This window comes from Lepeophtheirus salmonis, chromosome 10 (genome assembly GCF_016086655.4).
Source record: "Lepeophtheirus salmonis chromosome 10, UVic_Lsal_1.4, whole genome shotgun sequence".
Taxonomy (NCBI): domain Eukaryota; kingdom Metazoa; phylum Arthropoda; class Copepoda; order Siphonostomatoida; family Caligidae; genus Lepeophtheirus; species Lepeophtheirus salmonis.
The window spans coordinates 14,794,871-14,819,679 of record NC_052140.2 but is presented as its reverse complement, the minus strand read 5'-3'; the positions used below and the strand labels follow the sequence as shown (position 1 = coordinate 14,819,679).

At 31.2% G+C, this 24,809-nt stretch overlaps 1 protein-coding gene and 1 long non-coding RNA gene across 3 annotated transcripts in view; one reads left to right on the top strand and one right to left on the bottom strand.

Annotated features, from left to right (window-relative positions):
* Window positions 1-24,809, top strand: part of LOC121125037 (uncharacterized) — an 81,066-nt gene that overhangs the window by 3,696 nt on the left and 52,561 nt on the right. The gene's annotated exons all lie outside the window — the stretch shown is intronic.
* On the bottom strand, window positions 168-23,109 carry LOC121125033 (uncharacterized). Of its 2 annotated transcripts, none has more exons than XM_071891396.1 (4): window positions 23,012-23,109; window positions 1,519-1,957; window positions 1,027-1,444; window positions 168-976 (listed from the first exon to the last, which is right to left on the bottom strand). In XM_071891396.1, exons 2-4 carry the CDS (start codon window positions 1,874-1,876, stop codon window positions 793-795), a joined length of 960 nt encoding a protein of 319 aa, XP_071747497.1. In that variant the 5' UTR covers window positions 1,877-1,957; window positions 23,012-23,109; the 3' UTR covers window positions 168-792. The 2 variants fall into 2 exon arrangements, with proteins under 2 accessions (XP_071747497.1, XP_040576059.1); XM_040720125.2 differs by having other exon boundaries at window positions 168-952.

Here is a 24,809-nt window from a genome sequence, read left to right as displayed (position 1 = left end):
CATGTTGCTCTAAGTTCGGGTTTAGAATTGACCGGATTTATTTATTGGAACGTGCATTTCCAAAACCCTTATAATATAATTGATTATCCTACAAAAAAAAAAAAAAAAAAAAAAAAAAAAATGATATTCGAGCTCAGAGTGTCACACGTCCAAACAAATAATTAAAATTATAGTCATTGCTTTTACATTTTAATACACTTATCAAATATAATAGATTATACAAATCATCAAAAATTTTAATGCAACGAAACACATTGTCAAAACTATAGTTCATATGATACATATTTCATCATAATAGATCTATGTATCCTTTGATCATTTAATTAATTAATATTATTATTATATATATCAATTTTACTGTATTACTGACTAGAGAATAAGCTAAGAGCAGGGATCTCTGGATATTTTTCTATAAATGCGTCCAGAAGAATAAAACACTATCTACATAAAATTCAATAAATGAATAATTTTTTGACCAAGTCACCAGTGGCTTGATCAAAATATTAAATTGAGGACTGTTCCTATATCTACACTACATATATATTATACATACATAGAGATCAAAAAACTGTTTCTATTTGATCACAAGAACTAGACCTTGATTCACTCAAATGATTACGAAATTTTACAGATATCTTCGCATTAAAAGAGTCTTGGAGTCGTCTAACAGATCTTCGCATCTTCTTAATGGAAACTCTCCTATGATATTGTCGATCAATTTCATTATTCTCCTTTGCCTCAGCTGATTGTCGAACCAGAATCTGATCATCCCATGGAGTATCAAAATTAAGTTCAAAAAAAAGTGGAAACATACTCTACTTTCTTTGAGCAAACACAAATAAATATTACTAAAATTAATAGTATATTAAGAGATCCTGCAAGGAGAGCCGCAAAAAATATTCGTCCAAATCCAAATGAGACGTGTGTACCTTCTATGATAATCAATGGATCCCTATAAATAAATGAAGACACATCTCTTGAAATATAAATTTTAGAGATGATAATGAATTGAAGAGTGGTTCTTACCTTGGAACTTTAAGGAAATACAATAAAACTACACCTAATAATGAAAATCCATCAAGAGCTATGAAATATATCCCATATTTTGGGGTAAGAATTAAAAGAATGATTCCAACTATGAAGAAAAAGATGACAAATATGAGTGCATCCGCGACTGCAGTTCCTGCATTGGACCAACTTAGTCCTTCTCTATTTGGAGAAAAGCTCAAGTGGTCAAGAATACATATAATTGGATTAGGCAGTCCATTTTGAAGACTACGCTTGAAAACATCCTGTAAATTTCGCTTAGGATGACTCGAATCAAATCGAAAAAGTTCATTATAACTAAAGCTTAAATCATCATTTATATGATCAAGACTTGCATAGCTGACATTAAAGGTTCGAAGTCCAAACTTCATTTTCACTTCTCCTACAGCAAAGTTATCTGCAAAAGACAAAAATATATTAATCAGCGTATCTCATATTATGTCATATCCATATTATACTAATTATAATTACCTGGTTGTCGTAAATTATATGTAGAATTGATTATAACGGAGCCTGTGTACCAGAATGGATCTACATAGGAAAACGCCAAAACAGAGCCAGTAAAGATAATGACAGTACCAATAAAGAATGTAGGAATCTTTCGACGTCTTGCAGTGATGACAATGAGAAGGAACATGAGGTAAATGAAAATGGAGGCCAGAAGGAGTGAGATGCAGGAAAAGTCAATGTCTGGAGCCATTCGATTATGAAACTCGAGATAATGAGAATTTGCAATTGCCCATCGCGGAAACTCCATGATTTCTAATAGTTCTTCCTCTTCTTCTCCTATTCCCGTGGCACTACTAGGACTGCTGTGATTAAAATCCATGTTGATAGACAGGATCTATTATTATTATCTCTTCGTCTTGTTATTATTCAATCCCTTGATCCGGTACTTTTTGATTGATTCCTATATTTTATACATACAAGAATGGGATTTTAATTTAGGATAAACGTCTGTTGAATAAACAAATAATGACCTACTAAAATAAATTCATAAACAAATTATGTAAATTGACATAATTAATGTAACAGAATAATATTTTTAAATAGTGTTTTCATGCTCCGTCAGCTTGGTAGATGTTGGTCATATTGGAGGTCTAATTAAACAACTACGTTTTGTAACAATTAAACCTTTTTTTCATTTATTTTGTAAAATAATTAAGTATTGCTCTGTATTGGTATAGCAAAATGGGACGAACATATAAAAGGACCTTAGTGTCTGTAAAAAATGTTCTCATCTAATGCCTAATTTTATTATTTAGACCCAAATATTACATTTTAAAAATATCGTTGTAGAATCTAATTTCCATTTTGTATTTTAAAATTAACTATTATAATGCAAAGGATTATATATTTTTATATAAAGACCCAACTTTTATCCTCCCTAATCAATCAAAAAACGTCTAATAATTATACAAATCTCTCCTTTTACAGGGATTTTCAGAAAATATTTCTTTGATGTAATTCAAATATAACTTTTTTTCATTGTCATCAAGTAGTATTCAGTGCAGTTTTTTATTCATTAAGCTTCATTTCAAGGAGTTTCATCAAGATTGATTGGAATTTTGTTCATTTTATATACATTAAAATATCAACTATGAGCCCCCAAGATGGCGTTATTACCTTAAACTATGATGCAATTTATTACGTTAGCGAAAACGTTCTATAATATAATACGATTGAAGAGAGGTTTTTCACTGACGTCATAAATTGCACCATATATAAAGGACACGCCATCTATTGGGCGCAAAGTTGATATTTTTACACTTAACATAGACACATTTCCTATAAACCTTGATAAAACTCCATCAAATGGCTTTATGAATAAAAAAGACTGAATACTACTTAATGCAAATGATGTAGAGCTATATATGAATTAAATCGAAGTAATATATACTGAAAATCCCTGAAAATGGTAACATTTTTCCCCATTTTTTTTTATCGATTAGGGACAAGAAAAGGGGATAATACGAGAAAAATATAATCTTTTTTCCATTGTAATACTTAATTTTATCTACAACACGGAAATAAGATTGTATAACGATATAATAACATATTTTTAATACATTTTAGTGTCAAGTGTATATTGAAACAAGACAATTGAGCAATAATTGAGTCCTTCCATTTGTTGGCTCCATTTTGACATCTAATAATTAACTATTTTCCTTAATATCAATAAAAAAAGGGGTTTCACTTTTGTAAAACTTTGTTGTTTAGGGCCCAAAAATGGACGACATCAAAACTGTGACGTCATGATCAAGTTTCTATCTTATACCTCTTTATCAGGGAGCTTGATATGATGAAATAAAAAAAATATCAACTAATTAATCCGTGATATTGATTGATGAATACATATATATAAACACTTGAATATAATTATGTATCACAAACCATGTACAAAGATCGATCAATCAGTGTATTATAAAAAACCTTCTTAAAATATTTTAGATCCTAAAGTGTTCAATAATTATTTCACCATGATCACTCGCTACCTATATAATAAATGCAATGGCAATAATTGAACAGAATAATGATTCAGATTAGAATAATATAGTCATTGATATTGTGACTAATAAGAGGTAGCATACAACTAATATATATGTACATATTGTCAGAAAATAGGGGATGTCAAGTTGAATATGAGACTCTCAACGACAAACACAATACAATACATATTATGGAAGTGAGAAGTAAATTGAGGGGAAGGGATCCGTCTATGTACTCGTATGTTGTTGCATCATATTTCAAGTCCAAGAGGGGCTTGTTATATTGATAATAGAGTCTAATAACTCGGTGTATTGTATGTAGTTAATAGAGCATTTCCACGTGACGTCAGTATTATTGATGTTGGCCATTTTTGGGCCTACAGAATCAAGTTTTATAACTACAAAAATCCTAGTTATTAGTATGAAGGAAAATAGCGAACTATTGGATGTCAAAATAGGAACAACAAATAGATGGACTTAAACCTCACTGTCTATTTAAATGTTATGCCTCACTCCCTAGTTTTATGACCCTAAAATGTATTAAAAATATGTTATTAGATTCTTATACAATCTCATTTTCATATTGTAGCTAAAATTTACTATGACATGGGCAATAAACATATTGTTTTCACTAATTATTAGGATTAAGTCAATTTACATACTTAAAGCTATTTGATGAAGTTTTATCAGGATTTATAGGAATCAGTTATACGCAGAAAAAATATCAATTTAAGCCCCCAAGAGCAAGATAGTGCCTACTCTATGTGGAGTAGTGATGTGTCGTTCTCGAACATAACGGCTCTATCAGCCAGCTCTTTGAAGTGAACGACAGGAGCCGGCTCCCAACCAATCAGGAGCCGGCTCACCCCAAACCATGGGTTTCTTACCTTTTTATTGTACAATTTTTTCGTCAGGATGTAATTTGATGAAACATTTGGTTATTCGAGTAAATTATGCAGCAGAGTAAAAACTTTTTTTTAAATCGGTGCAGCCGGTTCTTTTTAGTGAGCCGAGCCGACAGAGCCTGTTCTCTAAAAATAGCTGGAATTCCCATCAGTAATATATATAGTGATTTCACTGACGTCATATATTACATCATAATTGAAAGAGACGCCATCTTTGAGATTTATCGTTGATATTTTGCTAAATAAAATGAACAATCATAAAAGAAATCTTGATACGGCTTAAAAATAACTTCGTTTCAGTGGTTTTAAACCTTATCTCGGAACAGGATTCTACTCTCCCCTGCACAACTACCCCCCCTCCCTAGTCCCATAACCCTGGATTTAGTACCCTCTGTTCGTTTAACCCCTTAAGCCCCACGAACCCTTTACCCTCATCCATTTTTATCATTATTATTTAGAATACAGTTAGTAAATGATAGACGGGCTAAATCATAAATGAATATTATGGTTGTTTGGAGCGGTTGTTAAGCAATGAACCTTTCAAGTTCTAATTGGAAAATAATTATGAGATCTATAAGCCTTCAAAATTTTAATAATAAAATAGAGAATTTTTTCAATTAAAATAGTTCTTAGCCTTATTGTTTTGCTATAGACATGACCTATAAGCTTCAATAAATATTCATACTTTATTGTATAATAAAAATTGCAAAACATTGTGTTTTGTAGGATATTTTATACGATGAATTCAGTAATGGATTTTTGATTGAGTATGCACATGATGTTATAATAAATATCGAGAAGGGATATTCGAATAAATTCTTATATACGTTGAAATAGAGTCATAAATATCAAAAATAAATATTCAAAAAGGAAATTATATCTAATTTTTAGTATTTGTGTTATTTTAACATTACAAAATGGAAGTAGGATCATCTCAAATCTTATCAAGTAATATCAAAGGCATATTCATAATGGAATTTTTTAAGTAGGGACATAGATGTATATCATTCATAACTTATATTTGATGAGACATATTAAAACTTCATATTACGACTATTAAAAGAGACGGATAACCTAGAAAATCCAGCTTTGCGCCCCCTCCAGCATTAGAACCTTTGGAGCTCTTAAGTATTAATTGACTAATGTATTATCACTAGAGGTGGTGGATATAATTCGAGACCTTACAACTCAATTTGGACTTGAGTTTATATTTTGAAGACTTAGCGACTCGTCTTGATCTAACTATCAAAGACTCGCTACTCGACTTTGACTGTAAAGATAATTTATACTGAGCTCAAGAAAAACATTAACAAAAACCGTAACCTTACATTATAATCTTGGACTTGAAATATCTGAAATTAGCTAGAAAGAAATTTAAGGATTCTAATAGGACTCGATGAATTGATTCAAGGACTTGGACTTGTAAGCAAAGACTTGAAAATAGACTTGGAACTCCAAATAATAAGGTATAATGTAGTATAATGGGGGTAGTTGTCTGGGGGATGCCCTAGAACCATTTCATCTACAGTAAATAATTTCTTGTCACATACATTTTTTATAGGGGGATCCATTACGTTTGAGATAATTCAGGGTTTTTTTGTGTTGTTTTTACTGTATACCATTCAACTTTCCTTCAAAGTTGTTAACAGTAGATTTCAAATGATTTCCATGCAAGATTCTTATGTTTATCTTTTCAAAATGTGTTTTCGATCACATTCACGTCAGTGACAAGTATCATCATTATAAACCTTGTGATCCATGATAAGGATGAAGTTAGTATTTCTCATTATTTTCTAACCGATACTTCCTTGTACCCTCTCAATTCCTAATCCAGCATTTTTGACTTGAAAGACGCTCTTAGCGGATAAAAATGTTTTGGAGTAGCCAACTTTATTAGACAAATATTGATCACGTGCCCTTTGTATTATCATTTGCTTTATTGCTTTGTGAGGTGTAAATACACTTCTTTAAAAAGAGATGCAAACTCTGTCCATTGTAGGTAATTAACTAAGGAGGGGTGTCTACAGGTGCTGGGCTGGAAGGGCATTTCCACCCTCAAATTACAGAATCGTTGCTTTTTACTAGAAAATTTTATATTTGAAATATAATTTAATATTTACATTTTTTTTTCAAAAAAATTAAGTTTTTTAATTATTTTTCCGAGACATTTAATTTTTTGTAGACTCATGGATTTTTGAAAATTGTTCTCCAAAAAATTTTAATATTTGAGTTGTTTTTCACAAAAAATAATTTTTTTATGAATAGCTATGGAAATTTGAAAAAAACAAACCGATTTTTTTAATTTTTTTGTAAACAACTAAGGATTTTGGTAAAAAATAAATATTTTGAGATTTGGATTTTGAAAAAAAATTAATATTTTGAGATTTGGATTTTGAAAAAAAATTAATATTTTGAGATTTGGATTTTGAAAAAAAATTCTTTAAAATTTAATATTTGAAATTTTGTTCCAAAAAAATTAAGTTTTTGTGAACAGCAGTGGATTTTAGAGTTTTGTAATATTCAAAATTTAATTTTTGATTTTTTTTCATAAAATTAATTTTTTGTTAATAACTGTGGATTTTAGAATTATTTTTATAAAAAATTTAATATTTGAATATTTATTCCAAAATAATTTATAAATAGCTGTGGATGTTTGAAAAAATTATTCCAAAACATATTTATTTTTTTGTAAACAGCTGCAGATTTTTGAATATTTAAAATGGAATTTTTTAATTTTTCTTTTAAAAAAATTAATTTTTATGTGTACAGCTGTGGATTTTGAAATTGAATGAATTATCACCAATTCTCCTCTTCCTTCCCCCGTATAGTCCCTAGATCTCGTATATAAGAAAGAATTTATGGTTTATGTATGTTTATCGTATTAATATTAATGTATAATGAATCTAGGAGCTATAAGCGCACGGCATCCATGGACCATCTACATCAATATTTCTTCTTTGTTTAGAAGCACCCTGTCAACAATCACATTTATAAATACACATATTGAACATACAATTGCAGCAAACATTTGATATATAATAATGAAAGATAATACAACAAACGAAGGAAAGAGGATAATATGTACATTTAGGGTGAGACTGATGGATCAACTTTGTACAAACAAGCTCTACCTGTTTTTAGTACGACTGTGTGTCGACAAAATATACAGATACTTAAAGTACAAAGTTTATGACATTTTTGAAAAAGTGAAAAAAACGATACCTCACACATTTCTGGGTTTTTGATGGGTAATATTTTTTTTTATAAAAAATGAATTTTATATAAAGATACAATTATTAGAAAATATATATGGTATTTTTTCAACAATCTACTATTTGTTACCAAAATATGTCAATATGTGTATGTACGTATTTCATTGGATGTGTGCAATCAATACATACTAAATTCACTTCATAACTGCCTTTTTCCAAAAGGCAATAAAAAAAGTTTTATAAACCATTTGTTGGTTTTTGTTTCATAATGACACATTTAAAATTTTGCTTTACTCTGTTTTTAAAATACTATTAGATAGTTTATTGTCCATACACTGAATAAACTGAACTCCAGTATTTTTATACCTGGTGATTTTTTTCATTTTGTTACTTCTCTTTAAATACTTTTCAATTAGAGGTTTTAAAGGATTAATGTTTGAAACAAAAAAGACTAAAAATTAATTTCAATGTATCTTATTTTATAGTTGTGAATAATTGGTGGATTAGACAACTAGTTATTGGCGACTGCGTAAAGTTCTTAAAAATGTGTGTGTGTTTTTTTTCTCTAGAATGAATTCCCTTCTAATTACGCAATGTGAACAAACTGCACCAATTTAGAATTTTTGTATAAAATTGGATCTAAAGGGCACACATTTGTGCGCTTTTACACTCTTTTTTGTGGAGTTATTCATGTTTAAAGAATTTTGCAAATTTCAAATTATGAAAATAAATTGAAAAAATAGTTTTTGGAAAATAAAAATAGAAGCATAAATTGCACCAATAAAAACTAAGGAGCTAAATTGCACTTAGTCTAATTTATAAAATATTATGTCAAACCATTTTTTGGCAATATTTACTTTCAACTGCAAACCCACGTTGCTCGCTACTCCAACGCCAAATAAGGACTAACTATATTTCCACAAAAACTTTAGAATCTCACCTCTTCAATGAAAGTATATTTGAATTCTTGACTTTGGTCTTGTAATTTTATCAAATATAGTAATAAAATAATTTATGGTCAAAACGTTTTCGAAAACTGAAAATAACAAAATTGAACACAAGCTGAATGTTTGTTTTCTAAACATATGCGTTGGGTGCAGCTATTTTTATTTTAGTGTAATACATTTTCTAAAATATAATACTTGTTGTTTCATATTTTACAGTATCAGGTTATCGATTAAACACGCTTGTATTGTGGTAACATCGGCTAAACATCAAGTGCACAAGTGTACTTATGGCGCTCAAACCAGTATTTGTTTTAGGTTACTGTAAAGATATGATAAGATTTAAAATAGTTTTAAGACCATTAGTAGTGCTATAAATAGTGTCGGAATCGGTAGAAGAAGGTTTTGTGACTATATCAGTTCATTATTATATAAGGTGTCATAAAAAGTAATTCATTATTTTTATTGATTAAAAAAAAATCCTTATAATGTCCTAAGCAATCTTAACAGTGCTTAAATGACGTTCGAAATCGACGATTTTCATGATTTTATTAATATTTTTGATAATTGGCCTTGCATCTTTGACATTAAAATTACCAAAATAAAATCAAAGAAACCAAAATTACATGTCAGTATCAGAACCATCAATACTATTATAATTTTCAGCCGCCAGGCTTGACTTATCACAGAAAAACTCTAAAATTTGGCGTATTTCCTCTTTGCTGGTGTCCAACTTTGACGACCGCTCAAACAATATTCAGTCAAACAATCATAAAATCAGTGGCGTCCACAGGGTTTGGGCTGAAGGGGCTGTAGCTCTCCTGAATTAAAGAATTTCTGCTTCTTTTGTTTAGGATGAAAAAAATTTACGCGGAAATAGGGGTATTTTTTTGTTAAATTTATAATTTGACATTTAATTTTTGAATTTTTGTGAATAGCTTTGGATTTTGGATTTTTTTTCCAAAAAAATAAATATATATATATAGATACATAATCCTGTGGACACCCCTGACAACTGTGACAGAAGTGTTTTTTAATACTAAATCTTATCTTTCTAATGCTCGCCAGCATAAACTGATCGCACTTATATATATGACACGAGATATACATTTCTAAAGCCATCTATTGGAAAAATAATGTATTTTTTTAATTACACCTACTATTATTTGCCCCCCCCCCTCCCCCGTTTCAAGTACATTTCGCACAGCTGACCTCACCCTAATCTACGTTCGGGCGTCGAAGTTGTATGTACATATATATGTAGTAGAAATATTAAAAATATTAAGGGTGTCTGATGGTTTGATGTCTACTCATATGGAACGAGGAGAAGGAGGAGGGGGGAGAGTGAGGGGGAGAATTGAAGAAAATACATAATAATATAGGGATTCTTTATTCCCCGTATCCAATGTGGGTGTGTGAGTCAGTAAAATGAATGTGTTTGTAGAGATATCTCCTGGTATTGCAATTATAATAATATGGATCTAATTTCCAGTCTTTGTCTATCTATGTATGTAATATTATGTAAAAAGTAGAATGGGAGGTTGTGTGTCCTAAAATGACGTCAGGTTTCAAAATGGATTCTTTCCCACATAATTTATCAGGGCATTACTTCGATCACGACGTTACCTTTTATTGTCTCACGCAAAACTATTTTCCCAGAATGAAACAGAAGAAAGGCCCAGAAATCAGTTGGTAGTTAGACAAATAAGTCAAAATTATCAACTGCTATTTTAACCTTAAGGTCATTGTCATATTATTTATTCATAATTTTAAAAATGGATTTACATATACGAAGGTGGTCTGAAAAGTTCGTAAATAAGCTTGCTAGTAATATCTATTTAGTATTGTACACGGAAAACTGCCCTGGGAAAAATTGGTCCAGGGGTACCCCAAGTACCCACTGCCCAACCGGAGAGCTTGGAACAATTTTTTGGTATTAGAAGGGTTTCCTTGGATTAATTGTCGGTGGCTTTTAGCAATCCCACACTACGCCAGGGAAAATCCGATGGTGGAGGGTATTCAACCATATTTTATGAGGCCCTAAGCTATTTATCCCTCCGCTCTCCTTAGCAATCCTCTCGATCCATATCTTAGAAGACTGGATTATATTAAAAAAATTGCAAGGAAATTGTATTGCTCACACTTGAAGGTACTCCCTTGGGGGATGGAACAAACAAATATGTTTAGATATTTGTCATTAATAATATTAAGAGAATTTATAATGTGTAATCATGAAGTTTGAACAAAAAATGGCTCCAATTCCCCTGTCCACGGCCGAGGATATTTTTTAATTTTTCTCTAGGGATAAAGATGCTAGACTAATAGTCAGCTTATTATAGGGTTAAGTGGCTCAAGAGTGGTAGGGAACACTTATTTTAATGATATTGTAAAGTCAAACGGAATGTAGGATTAATGTGGTTCCAAGGCCAGAACTGATAACAATGCAACGTTTTAATCAAAAATAAAAACCGTATTTAACTATTATTGATGTTGTGCCACCAAACTACTTATTGTCACACGCCCTTGCAGATATTTTTTTTAAATAGTTTGCTTATGTCCCAATGTATGAGAATTGAGAGCCAGCCATGTAGCGCTATCCAATTACTAAATTGTAGTTTATAATATCCTTAAAAGTTAATATTTTAACTTCCTAATTAATTTTTAATTGATGCTGAATTTTATAATATACTATGATCAAATTATTTTTTTTACCCTTTTTGTTGGAGGGAGGCTGGTCTGAAAAAATTCTTAAATTTTGAAGGATAAAGCTTAACCTTTTCTTAGTACTGTGTTAGCCTCTAAAATTATTAACACGAGCTCAAAGCAGCTATGTACGTCGACTTTTCAAAGACCAACATGAAACCCTGGTTCCAGGCCAATTTAACAACATCGCTTTCTGGTACAAAAGAATGTAGCCACCATACACTCCGGATGTCAATCCTCTCTTATTTTATTTCTGGCCGCACATCAAGATGAGGGCCTATATCATCTGTCACCCGAACATTGAAGCCATGAAGGTCCACGTCGACGAAGAGCTTCATAACGAATACTTGCAACTCTTTTCGCAAGAGACTTGTCGCCATCTGTGAGGACAACGACGGCCGAGTAGAATAAATCAATTTGACATTGGCTATGTATAAGAAAAAATGAATAAATATTTTTGTTAAATGGCAGGCCGATTTCTTTTTTCTTTCCAAAAAGTTTCCACGTTTCACCTGGTATATAAATAGTTTTATTTTATTTGTATCCTAGAAGGGGCTGCCCACGTACTAGGACTCAAGTTGTAGTACGGTCAAAAACAGGCTCTTGATGACCTTGGAGGACCCAAAACATACCATCAGAACAGTCTGGATTATTTTATACGTCTACTTGCTAAATTTCAGACATATCTTCTCTAATATTTTGGATTCTATATGTGATAACACTAAAAATAGACTTAAAAAATATACTTAAGATATGATAAAAAATATTAGGAAGGGAGTCTTCAGAAACTGGTACCGTGTCTTAATCTAATGAGTAGTAAATATAATTTGTACAATGTATATATTTAGTTGGAGCATCAGACTCACCCCTAATCCGTAGGTCCGTAAGCCTTCATATATCACACATGAGTATTAAATAAGAGAAACCTAATTAATAAGTAAATCAAATCAATGTCAAAATTAATTAATTATTTTTATATATAATAATCATTCTTCATAAACACTCATGGAGCGTTCATAACTTTACTATGAAAAAAAAAAATAATAATAATTGATGAAGAAGTTATTAAACATTTGTTTACGGTTATTAAAAAATATTAACACACACAAATTAAAGAACTTTGAGTCGTCAATTAAAGAACCAATTAAAGCTTTTTATTGCTCAAATACGTAATGAGATGTCAAATTTGTAGGTTGGTAATTAAATTGTTTTGTGGAGAACAGATTTTCACTTACAGGACTCTACACTTTTTTTTTCTTCTCTTTTTGAGAAGAAATCAGAAGAATCAAATCTAGTGGAAAAACTTGAAGGATTGTATCATACGCAGTGATTCATCAAATATGTAAAAATTAATTGAATTTTGGTCATGGACAAACCTCTCGGGAGAAATGATTCTCTTGAAATCAATGCGTGTAAGTTCGCGTCCCGGTCATTCCAAGAGAAAGAAATATACAACATGTATATTGACATTAAAGAAAATTCCCAGTTCTGAGGGAGCAAATGTAATACTATAACGTTTACTGATACTTAATCAATGCAACTCCCTCTAACCAATTACAGGAGCATAAAAAGAAACGAAAATCGTCATTATGACTATTTAAAAAAGGTTTGGGAAAAGATCAGCTTAGCTGTCGTGATGTTTTATTTCATCAGCTGCAAGAAGCCATGGTAGGAATGAATTAAATACAAATTTTACTCCATATATATCATGGACATATAGGCTGAATGTATTCCGATGCAAATCCTCCATTCTACTCATAGTCCAACAAGGACTTACAGTATTGGGTACCCAAAACTTATAGTAGCATGACTAAATTACGAAAAATTTAATTTGTATGGAATCAAGAAAAGATAACTCAAAGCCAATTTGTGAACTCTTTAAATACTATATTCAAATATATTTTCATTCAATATATTATTCTTCAAAAGCAATAACCCCCTCAACAAGATGGCGAACAGATTAGCAGCTTTTGACGATGAAGGTCGTGTCCTTGGCGTACCACGCTGTCATGACGGCAACTCGGATCCAGTCTAAATTTGGATCAGATGTGCGGCAAACATTTTTCCCTAAAATGCTTTTAACTGCAAAGTTCAGAGGGTTGAGGTCAAGATACCGTTGTCTCTGCACCCTTCTTGGTATAGACAATAGTGCAGACATCGTAGCCTTTTTTTTTTGTTGTTGCTCCGACATTTTTACACTTAACTTGTCCTTTTTTGTTTCAGCTGTCGTTTGGTTCAAAACGAAAACTTGTAATTAAGAATAACAGTGATAAAATCGTATTTAAATGTTACTGAATGTTTTGGATCACCACTCTGTATATTTATAACTCTTGGACTCATCTACGGAGTTTTATTCTCCGTCTATCATTAGCACACTCACCATTGATTACTTTATACTTATATATTCTCTCTTCAAGAACTAAACAATAGTGACAACAGCTTTGGAAAATAAAAAATACTCTTCAGGCTGTAACTTCAAAAAGTTGTTCCTGCTATCTAGGACATATTTTATACACCTCTAATAATCTGTCGCAAAAGTAGACCTCTCGTCCAGTTTCGTACTAAATCTTCCAAATGCATACAAACGGGACAAAAAAAACCGAATCACCGAACAAATATTGCAAAATTACGTCATCATTGATGTTTTGTCATCATCAATCTACCTTTTACCAGGTTAAATGTTGCGAGTTACAGAATTATAAAAAATATTAACTGCTAACCTAACAATCTATCTCGATATTTTCAACAACTTTATCGACATTTTCGACGACAGGCCTTCCAGTGAGTGTTACATCATTCACATCCACAACAATAGAAAGAAATCGTTCGAACCATTGTTGTACAATACTAATAGAAAGAGTATCAGTCCGTATACATTGCAAATTATTTTGATCACGTTTGACGCGTTTTTCCTTGTTACGTAGTAAAAATGTAAAATATGGCGATTTTTTTCCCATTCCGACCTTCACAATCTACAGACAATCATTCACGACTGCTTCACAATTCATACTTTTACAACAACTTATCGTATGATCTGATCTGACTAATAATGAAAAGATATACTGAGTAAAAAAAAAGGTAGAAAATTACTTTTTCCCCAAATTATTAGTCCAATTATGGTCCCCTTCAATTAAAACCTCTCCATTTCTCATTTTTTATTTGCAACGATCAGATTTGGTTATTTAGAGGGCAATTTGCGGCCTTTACTAAGATTTAATTGTTGATAAAAATTCATGTTAATTTTCGTCAAAGAATACGGATGTAATTCATACATAATTTTGAGAAAAATCACACTAGCTTTCTTTTGTATTGACGGGCTGAGATATGAATGATGGATATTCTTTGTAAGAACAACAAAAGTAAAGGGGGGAATGAGAATACCTAATATTATGTACTAGGGAAAAGGCAATAATGAAATACAATAAATACTCTCATCATATCGATTATTACATAGATCCATCCTCTCTTGCCACAATTATCATATTATCCAATTTATTCAATAAATATTGAAATATGCATCAGATTTACCAATATTTCATTATACCTACGTTTTTCTGTTGTGTACAAGTTTGTGATTTTGTTAAGGTTTTATCTTACAGCAAAATGGTATCTTCTAAAACCATGCATGCCCAATTGGGTCGTTTGTTTTTCAACTTTTTTCAAATTTAAATTACAAATAGTGCGGAAAAGTAGTAATATGGAACTTAAATAACCTATGTAAAATTGTTGTCCTACAAAGTCATCTCTAGGTCACACATCTCCATAAAATTATGAAAAAAGGCTAAAACTCTTTACTTGGTAAGTATAGATACCAAGAAGACATTTGTAAAAATTCTGAAAAAAAAAAAAAAAAAAATTATATCCTATAAAAAAATTTTTTTTATTTTTAAGATTGTATTTTGAAGCAAAAATTACAAAAAAAAGTCCTGATTTTTTTTTTAACATATTCTGAAAGGAAATATAATTTTTTTAACGTTATTCTCACTCTTTACTACATAAGGCAGCTTTAGAAAAAAAAACTTTATTAATATTTTTTATAGGTTATGACGGGTGGGGGGAGGGGGGTTATCTTAAAAATGGTGCTAGGCATATACATTCCTTGTAAATTCATGATTCGCCGTCTTTATATTCCTAGTAATTTCATTCCCTGCAAAATTTATCATCGAGTATTTCATTTCCAAGACAGATATTTAGTCACGTCATACGATTTATGTTTTTAAACTAGTATTTAGTTTCTGCGTAATGCTGTACAGGGAGGTCTGGGCAGTCGGCAAACGGGACTGAAGATGTCTAATAATGAATAAAACAGTAGGACACGTATCTCAACTTGACTTTATACGGAGGTTTTGTGCTCTACCAAGTGTCCATTCTAATTTTTTTAAATCTTTTATTTTCAAAAATAAACCCCTCTTTTTTTACAACAAATAGAAGGCCATTTGTAACTTCCTATTTTTTCTTAATATCTAAATAATTAATTCGATATTCTGATGACCTATTTCTAAATACATATATGTAAGCAAAGAAAAAAAAAAGTTGTAGATAAACTTGCTGGATAAATTGAAATAAATACAGAATAAGATAAATACGACTCATCAGCAGAAAAACTTCTAAGCAAAACATTCTTCTTAACGAATTAAATTCCCACTTATATTAAGTATATACAGTGTGTGTATGCTAAAATTCCCAATCTGATAACGTAAGGGCTTAACCCTTTTCATTAATTAGATGTATCAGAATAAAATTTGAAGGGCAATGAAATGTATTTATTTGTAAACAAATTTATTATACAGTGGACTACGGATATTAGTTTATAGTGGGCATTTTTGAAAGTCCCAAATGAGTTATAATAGAATACATAATTTATTCGATAAGGCGGATTTCGTTTACAGTGGACTCATTTTGTCGGGTCCTTAAGATCCAACTTTAGTGGGATCTATTGTAAATGTCCTTCACTAGCCTTGATCAAAGCCTCGACTCATAGTCTAAACCTTGTACAAGTCTTACTGATTGCATCTTCATGATATTTGATCAATTTCTTGGCAATTTTAGCCCAGAAGGACCTTTTACTTGGATGAAAAGTGCATAATTTATCTTCTTCTGTATGGTGCTCAACAGCAAAAGTAAGGGGAGAAATTGATCAAATAGGACATGAGTGCTGCTTACTCATATTAGTTTGTCAACAAATAGACAGAGTGTGGCGCCGTCTTGCGGCAAAGTAACCCAACTGCCTGAATGATAATATTATTTGAGAAAAAATATAGGTGTATTTTACTCACATAGAGGGCACTGTGAAAAAATAATATTCTGTTCCAAAGCTACAGTCTTTCACACCACTTTGCAGATAATAAAGTTTGTTTTTTTAATTTGCTCATCGCCTTATTGCTCTACACGGTTTTTGAATCATTACTGCAGCTATGGGAGAATAGTAATGTACCTCAGTATCTTGTAGTTAGTGTTGTGACATTCCTAACTTATTCAATCAACTCCGAATCTTAGAACCAGTCCTATCAGGTCTTGGGACCGGCAGTACTAGAACTAATTAAAACAGAAGAAATAAAGTGGAGTGATGTCACGAAGGAGGGAACTTTATAAGTTTAAGGACTGATATGCAGGACTGATCTTCAGTCCTAATAAAGGACCGACACAACACTACTTGTAGTAGGCATCACTTTTATTTTTTATTTTTTCTTGAAGAACTAGTGAGCATAGTTTAATAGTTTGAGTCTAAAACACCCAGGACCATCATATATGCCCATGTTGTTTTATTTGGAAAACCCCTTGAACCTCTTCTGTCAATATCGTAAATCCTCGGTCATTTTGTGGGTTGTATAATGTACACCTCATCCACAGTAAATAATATATTCTCAGATAACTTTTTTTAGTCATTACGTTTGAGCTATAATTGGGGTTTATTTTATGCATCTTTCTAACTTTTCTTGAAACGTGTTGACAGTCTTTTATGATTTTGTGCCTCGGCCAGATTAAAGTGTGGGGCAAGTCTCATCATCATTGATCCTGGTCTCCAAATGAAGTTAGATCTTCCCCTCTCTTTGTATTCAATACTTCCTTAGTATATTCCATGTATCAACCAGAGCGGACATCCACTCAAATAATTTCGGTAATGTCTTTTATAGCCAAATGTGTGTGAATCATATAATTGATTTGTTGTCTTTTCCCTTGATGCTCACTCATTTTAACTTGTTAGATTTGTGTCAAAAAGATATAACAGATTTGTCAAATACTCGCAGGAACTCCTCGAATCGCTCAGAGACGTCAAAAAATATATAAAGAGGCAGACAAACCCTGCTTTATTAATATAGAATGGACTACTTTGGTTATAAATCTTGCTTAACCACTCTGTAACTGATACATAGAGGATTGAACCAAAGGAAATCTTAATCTCTATATATTTAAAAATTAAGAAGAATCTTAGTTAATGATACAAAAAAAAAAAAAATACCTTAATCCATTTGATCATATCCCTCCACGCAATGGATAAACCAAATAGATAAATAATAGGATAATTATTAAAAGGTTTTACTTAATTCTTATGTATTTTTCGCTTGCCACATCTACTAAATGTAAGTAAACAAATCTTAATTATAAGGCTTTGATTAATAAGGACGATTAATTCCTCATCAAACAGAACACAAAATATATATGAAGAGCATCAAGAGATGTTTGAGATACACATACACATCTATAAACATATGTATTATATTAATAGAGGTTAATGGGGTTTTAAAGTTTGTATAGTTATAATCGTTTGGTATTAGAACAAAGTTGTAGCAATATTACGGATCAGAGAGAGGCCATTAAGAAAATAGCTCATGAGCCTCATATAGATACATATGTAGGTGTTGGAAGAATTTTTTTTTTTTGAAATAAAGGTGGATTACAACGTCTATCATGTGCTTGTACCATAGAGATCATGCACCTTTATTGTATACAGCAACCTTTCCTCCGAAAAGAAACGGAAAAAGGTCCAAAATCAACTGCTACTGATCTCTTAAGCGCTTCTTGACTATCATTGTCATATTATTTATCCGCAATTTTCAAAGTTAATTACAATTTTTACAACAGGATCACAAAGTGATATACAAATCTCGTTAATAAATGTTATAGATAAACTTGTTGAATTTGAAGGATCATCAGGATTGAAATTAAACATAACTAAAACAGAATTAGTCACCTCTCTAAAAAAAAAAAAGAAGCTGGAAACGTTGTGGTCTCGTCAATATTCCAAGAACATCTTATTAAAGAGAATTACGAAAAAAATTTGGAGACAGTGGCAAAGGAAGTCAACAGATATATTTTGCTGAATATTACAAAATTAGAAAAACGCCAAATCTGGGACAAATTGGTCTTTCTCAAAAAAGTCAATATCTCGAAGTACACGCCATTTTCCAAAAAAAAACATGCAATATAATAGATTTTTCCAGGAAACACCTTGTCTGGGGAGACAAACGACAGTTTATCTCCAACGATCGGCTTATTAACTAACTCAATAGCTGAGGATTGGGTTCAGTCGACACAGAAGTATTATAGAAAAATATGAAAAGCGAAGACGTTTGGGCCAAAAGATACAAAAACGGGTTTTAAAGATCACCGGATAATAGTTCTCGGGCAGATATTTTTGGGACCAAATGAAGGTTTTGAATTAATAAAGACCTTGTGTAATTATTGGTATAGAATGGCAGTTTCTTGGGGAAGTTCATTCGTTGGTACTCTCATTCCCTTAGGTCCTAATGAACCACTCAACTTTAACCCATGCCTTAGAACTTTCGATCAGTACAATAAAGAACATTCTCTAACTTCAACAGACGGGCTGAAAAGATTTTCAGGAAATATTGCAAACTGAATTCTTCACACAAGGGTCACTTCCATGTCTCGTACCACTAATTTCCTACAACAAGGCCATCCAATCCCTTTCTTTATAAGAATGGGGTTCAGTGGAAAGGAAAAAAATAAAAAAATCCTGACCGAAATAAAAATAAAATCCCAACCAAGCTTGTTGGTTCTAAAACCCTGGAAGAAACTTAGTATCGAAGAAAAAGCAATCAATCCAAGAATAATACACTCAAACTCCTTTACAACAAAGTCACAGAAGTGGTTTCGCTATAGGGTGGCGACATTCTTGATATACACCAGCAAGTCGAAGAAGTAAAGAAAATCTTCATTCCACCTATTTTATTTCTGTGATCGAGTGAGATCACGATTATTTACGCTTGTAGAACAAAAATAGTACCTCATTAATTCCAAAGTTATGCCCTATTATTCATTTTTAATTAATGTTTTGTATTACCGTGACCTTGACCTCTTAAAACGGAATGTTCTCTTAATTTGACCAAATATAATCTTTGTACCAAGTTTGATCAAAATTGATCCGTAACTTTAGTTACAATCCTGATGACTATTTAACAAACAATCAATATTAAAAACGTAACCTCCTTTCAACTTAGTTGTGAAGCTAATAACGGTGGGTTATCGCTATAGTTGTGAATAATATGACCTGCCTGGATGTTTAAAAAAAAGAAATTGAAGAATGTTTGGGAGGAGAGCGGCTTAGCTGTCATGACGTTTCATTATGTTAGCTGTGATCTGCTATAAGATGAAGAAAATAAACACCAGTCCCACTCCGTATCAAGAAAGGACATGGGAATTCTACTCCGAATCCAATAATGACTTAACTTCCTTAACAACTTCTCAGTATTATTATTCGCCTTTTACTCACTAGGAATTACTATATACCTACATCATGGAGAATAAAATAATAATTATAACAGCCTGAGAAAATAAACAACTCAGTATAGGTCCCAACAACAAAATAGAAAAAGTCTTGCCTTCTTCCATGATATTTTTTACGACTACGAGGTACCACATCTATCATGCATGTACATATCACAGTAGATATGGAAATCTAATAGAATCATTTAGAAGTTTGCAATCTCAACATTATCTCGTCCAGTGCGGATCGCAACAAAGACACTCTGCCTTTTCCACGATTGTGGAATAAATAATTAGTTGATCGATATTATTTATCGATGTTAGTTTCTACAGTCTGCGAGTCCGGTTTAAAAAAAAATCCGTAACCTGATCGTACTTGCATAATAAAATAGTTAAATAATAATCAATGAACATGTTAATTAATGCTGGGTTATTTTTAATTGATGATAAATTCCCGAGGAATACTAGGAATCCGGGTACTCCCTCTCGTTTACATACTATATAGCGAACAAAAAAGTTATCAGTTAGCCGATATATTGGTACAAATATTGATGGTATGGGCTTCATTTTGCCATTTGACTATAGAATTGTCATGGGACAATTTCCATTCAAATTGTGAGGGGGTCACCATGTCAATTTTTGGTGTTTTTTCTTACTGATATTGCTTAGAATTTACTACTCTACCCTTTAATGTTGCAAGTGTTGAATCGCACTTTTTATATGTATGTAGTGAGTAACTTTGTGTACTATTGTTTGCTCTGATAGGACAAGGATGAAGAAAAACCATAATTTAATTTGTATGTATTACATATGTATATAATATATAATTACTATTTAATATGAGATGAAGACGCTAAAATAACAAAAACAAGAATAATAAGAAGAAGGGCATAAGTCTTTAATACATAATAATTTATCGTTGTTGAGAGATACATATAGCAATTAACAAAAGAAGGGATAGAAAACATCTTCAAACTCTTTCTTTGTATAATGTAGAACTAATTCTAATAATTATTACAAAGTTTTTTTTTTCTTGTTTTCTTTCTCTTGTTTTCTTTAATTGTAAGACATTGTCGTTGTATGTTTATTAATCTGTTACATAAAACAACTCCTTCCCTCAAAAACAATTTGATTGCAAAGCCATTTACATCTATAAAGTGGGCCTGAGGTCAGGACTGGAGGAGGGCTGCATAGAGGCAGGTCATATGGTTGCAGTAGAAGTTTTGGTTCTTCTTGGCTGTTATAAATTAATAACCTAATTTTTGCTCAAATGCTAACTTTTAATAAAACTCGAATTAAAGCACTTTCTTGTGAGTATTTTGTAATAAACATTTTTGGGATCACTGAACTCTGGACGAAGGTATGTCAAACTGAAGTTCTAAGACCCTTCGATAGGGGGTACATTTGAAGGACTCTCATACGGGCTCTAAAGGTGTAGCCTTATTTAAGGCCACAGTCCAGTCTAGTCCAGTTCCTTTAGTCGGTTCTTAAAGCAGGTAAAATCAATCCCTGACGTCAATGAGGGTGTTTTCCCTTTTTTTCCATTCAATTATATAATAGAATAAATTAAAATAACGAAATCAGAATGGCTCTAGGATGTTACGCCCCGGGCAGTTCCGCCCTGGGAAGTTCCACCCTGCAGAAGTTTCGCCCTCATAAAAATATTGTGGCATAAATGTAATTTAAGATTTAAAATTAGTCCCCCCCCCCATTAAAGTCATTTTTAATGCATTTTTGCGTTCAGAAGTGTAAAATGAGTCATTTAATTCAATTGTAATATATTTTAAAATAGAACAAATCAAAACGGTTCGAACTCATAATAATAAGAAACAAACATTATTTCATATTGATTACTCAAATGTCATAATTTCATAATTAATTACGAAGGACTTCAAGTAGAAGTAAAGGAAGACCTTAAATTATATGCAGAAGATACATTTATGCTGTAATATATGTATGTGGGGAAACTTCCCAGGGCAAAACTGCACAGGGCGTAACTTCAGGTCACGAGTATGAATATGTGGGAATTTTTATATTATAATGGAAAAAAAAAAATGTTTTATAGATTTATGCAATATTTTTTATACGTATATCATACATATTATTTGGCTTTATAAACTATAGGTATTTTTATGAAAAAATCCAAGAACTGATAGTTAAGGACAGGTCTCAAGGACCGACGGTCTTTAGCAGCAGTCCCTATGATCGATATTAATAAGGCAGGGGCGTCTGTAGAGGTGGGCTGGAAGTGCTGAACCCCCCAAAAAAAAAAAAAAAGAGTTTTTGGCTTTCTACTATAGAATTTACCAAAGAATTTCAATTTTTTTGTTGTTTTTTTCCAAAAAAATTAGTTTCCTCTAAATAGAAATGGGTTTTTGAAATTTTCCTCCAAAAAAATTTAATATTCGAAAATCTTTGAGAATAGTTTAATTTTTTGTGAACAGTTGTGGATTTTTGGAATATTTTTGACAAAAATTAAATTTTTTGAGAAATGTTATGTACTTTTGAATTTTTTCTGCAAACAATTTGATATTTAATTTTGAATTTTTTCCTAAAATTTTAATTTTTTCAAAAAAATTAAAAAAAAAAACCAATTACCCCCCCCAAAAAAAAAAAATATATATATATATATGATTCCTCATTATTGAGTTTAGTACGATATTTATTTTTCACCAGAATTGATCTTCGAATTTACTGCACTAATGTGTATTATACAATAATTTTTAGAGTTATTATAAAATACTCCCGCGGTGTACCTGTTAAGAATCCGTGATCTAATAAAACGTCATAACAACGAAGATGTTTTCCTCTAAAATATTCTACAAATGATTTACTTTCGTTTTTTTTATTTTTTAGACGTACCCAAAATGCTAACAATTCACAACAATAGCTTTCAATTTGTACCAAAATACATAATTAATGTTAAGATTTGAGTTCATGTTGAATAAGCAAAAATATATGTTAAGAAATAATAGAAACTGTACCTTTTGATGTGACTATAATACTTTGTAACTATGTACTAACAGTAAACGATGCCCTTGAAGGGAAATCCTTAACTGTAATTTTCTTATTTAATTTTTTTTTAAATATTTTTTTTGCAGTTAAATGTTTTTGGAGGAGGTGAAATGCAACGTTGAACGGAGGAACGGAAATTATTCCTATCTGAAAATTGACCTTTATTTTATAGAAACTCTCTTGTATTATAAGTTTGTTTCTATAGAAGCATGTTCGTTCACTTATACGTAAGTAGAGATGGGAAAAATATGTTAATTTTCTTGAAAATTGTGCACGTTTAAATTTTTTCGAAGCATTATTTTTCTCAAAAATAGTAGTTATTCAAGAAACAAGCAACAAATATATGTACCTTCCGAAAATTGAAGGGAGTCTTAAGCCTTTTTACTCAATTTCCAAAATATCATAATCTACAAAAACTATTCTTATCTCATTTTTCCTCTGAAAATTAATTTTCATTTTTTTTTTTCATTATACGTATTTAATGGAACATATTATCCAATGAATATATCAGAGCGATGGGGGTTTGAGTAGCAGTTATTTTTCCCTTCCATTTAGTTGAATGGTCCAGGGAAGCCTTTAGAGGGTGGGCGTGAAGGTCTGTAGCTCCCTCCCAAATGAAGAAATTTTTACTTTTTACTAGAATCTTTTTTCGTCATTTGAAATTTTTTTCCAAAAGGTTAAATTTTTGTGAATAGATATTGATTTTTGAAATTTTTTTTCCAACAAATGTGATTCTTCAATTTTTTTGGGGGGGAAATGTTATATTTGAATTTTTAATAAAAGTTGGAAATTTTTGAAATTTTTTCGAAATAATTTAATATTTAAAATTTATTTTCCAAAGAATTTAATAGTTGAAATTTAGTTTTTTGTGAATAACTATGTTTTTGTAAATTTTTTGTGAATAGTTATAGATTTTTGAAATTTTTTCCAAAATATCTAATATTTGGAAATTTGTTTTCCAATAAGTTTAATGTTTTCTGAATTTCTATAGATTTTTGAAATAAATTTTTTCAAAAAATTTAATTTTCTTATTTTCTTTTGAAAATAATTCCAAAAACCAAGCCCCCTGCCCCCAAATATAATCCTGCGGCCATCCTTGTTGTCCTTTACATAGGTACATATAGATTGCTTGAAGGTATGTTTAAAGAATGATTTTGTTTCAGCTGTAGTGTGTGTGTGTGTGGGGGGGTAACATTAAATATATATATATACAAAAGTAAAACAAAATATAAGTGTAGGGTTGTAAATCCAGAGCCTTTTTAGGGTGTTATTTGCAAGCTCAACACTGTTGTTTTATATTTTCTAAAGCTGTTATTATTATGTTTTAATTCTGGAGGAGAGAAAATCTATGTATAAATTGTAACCATGAATGTGAGTGTCCATGAATTATGGAGAGTAAAAAAACAGGAGTTTTGTGGAGCTGCTGTAAGGGTAATTCCCTGTTGGGCTCAGAGTAGAATTGAGGATTGACAATGGAACAAGTCCGAACAATGTCCTTGATAGATAAGGAGTGGGATTTATGTTTAGTTCCTTCCACTTATAGCTGTGTGCATTCTAATCTAATAAAACGTCTTGCAAGTTCAGCTACTTCCTCTTAAACATTCTTCAAATGGTCAAGGTTATTAGTTTTGTTTTCGGTTTCTATTTTTTGGACAGAGGGGGGGGGATTAATAATAATATTGAACCACTCTGTATTTATATAGAACTTTATTAACACATTCCTCCAACATTGCAATACTATTATAATATTAGCAAATAATATTTTAT

Bases quoted from the DNA above. Each gene is read 5' to 3' on its own strand.
- LOC121125033 (XM_071891396.1), bottom strand. From the start codon at position 1,876: ATGGATTTTAATCACAGCAGTCCTAGTAGTGCCACGGGAATAGGAGAA. The intron at 1,445-1,518 runs GTAATTATAATT...TGTCTTTTGCAG, and splicing joins ATATAATTTACGACAACCAG to ATAACTTTGCTGTAGGAGAA. The intron at 977-1,026 runs GTAAGAACCACT...TTATATTTCAAG, and splicing joins TATTTCCTTAAAGTTCCAAG to AGATGTGTCTTCATTTATTT.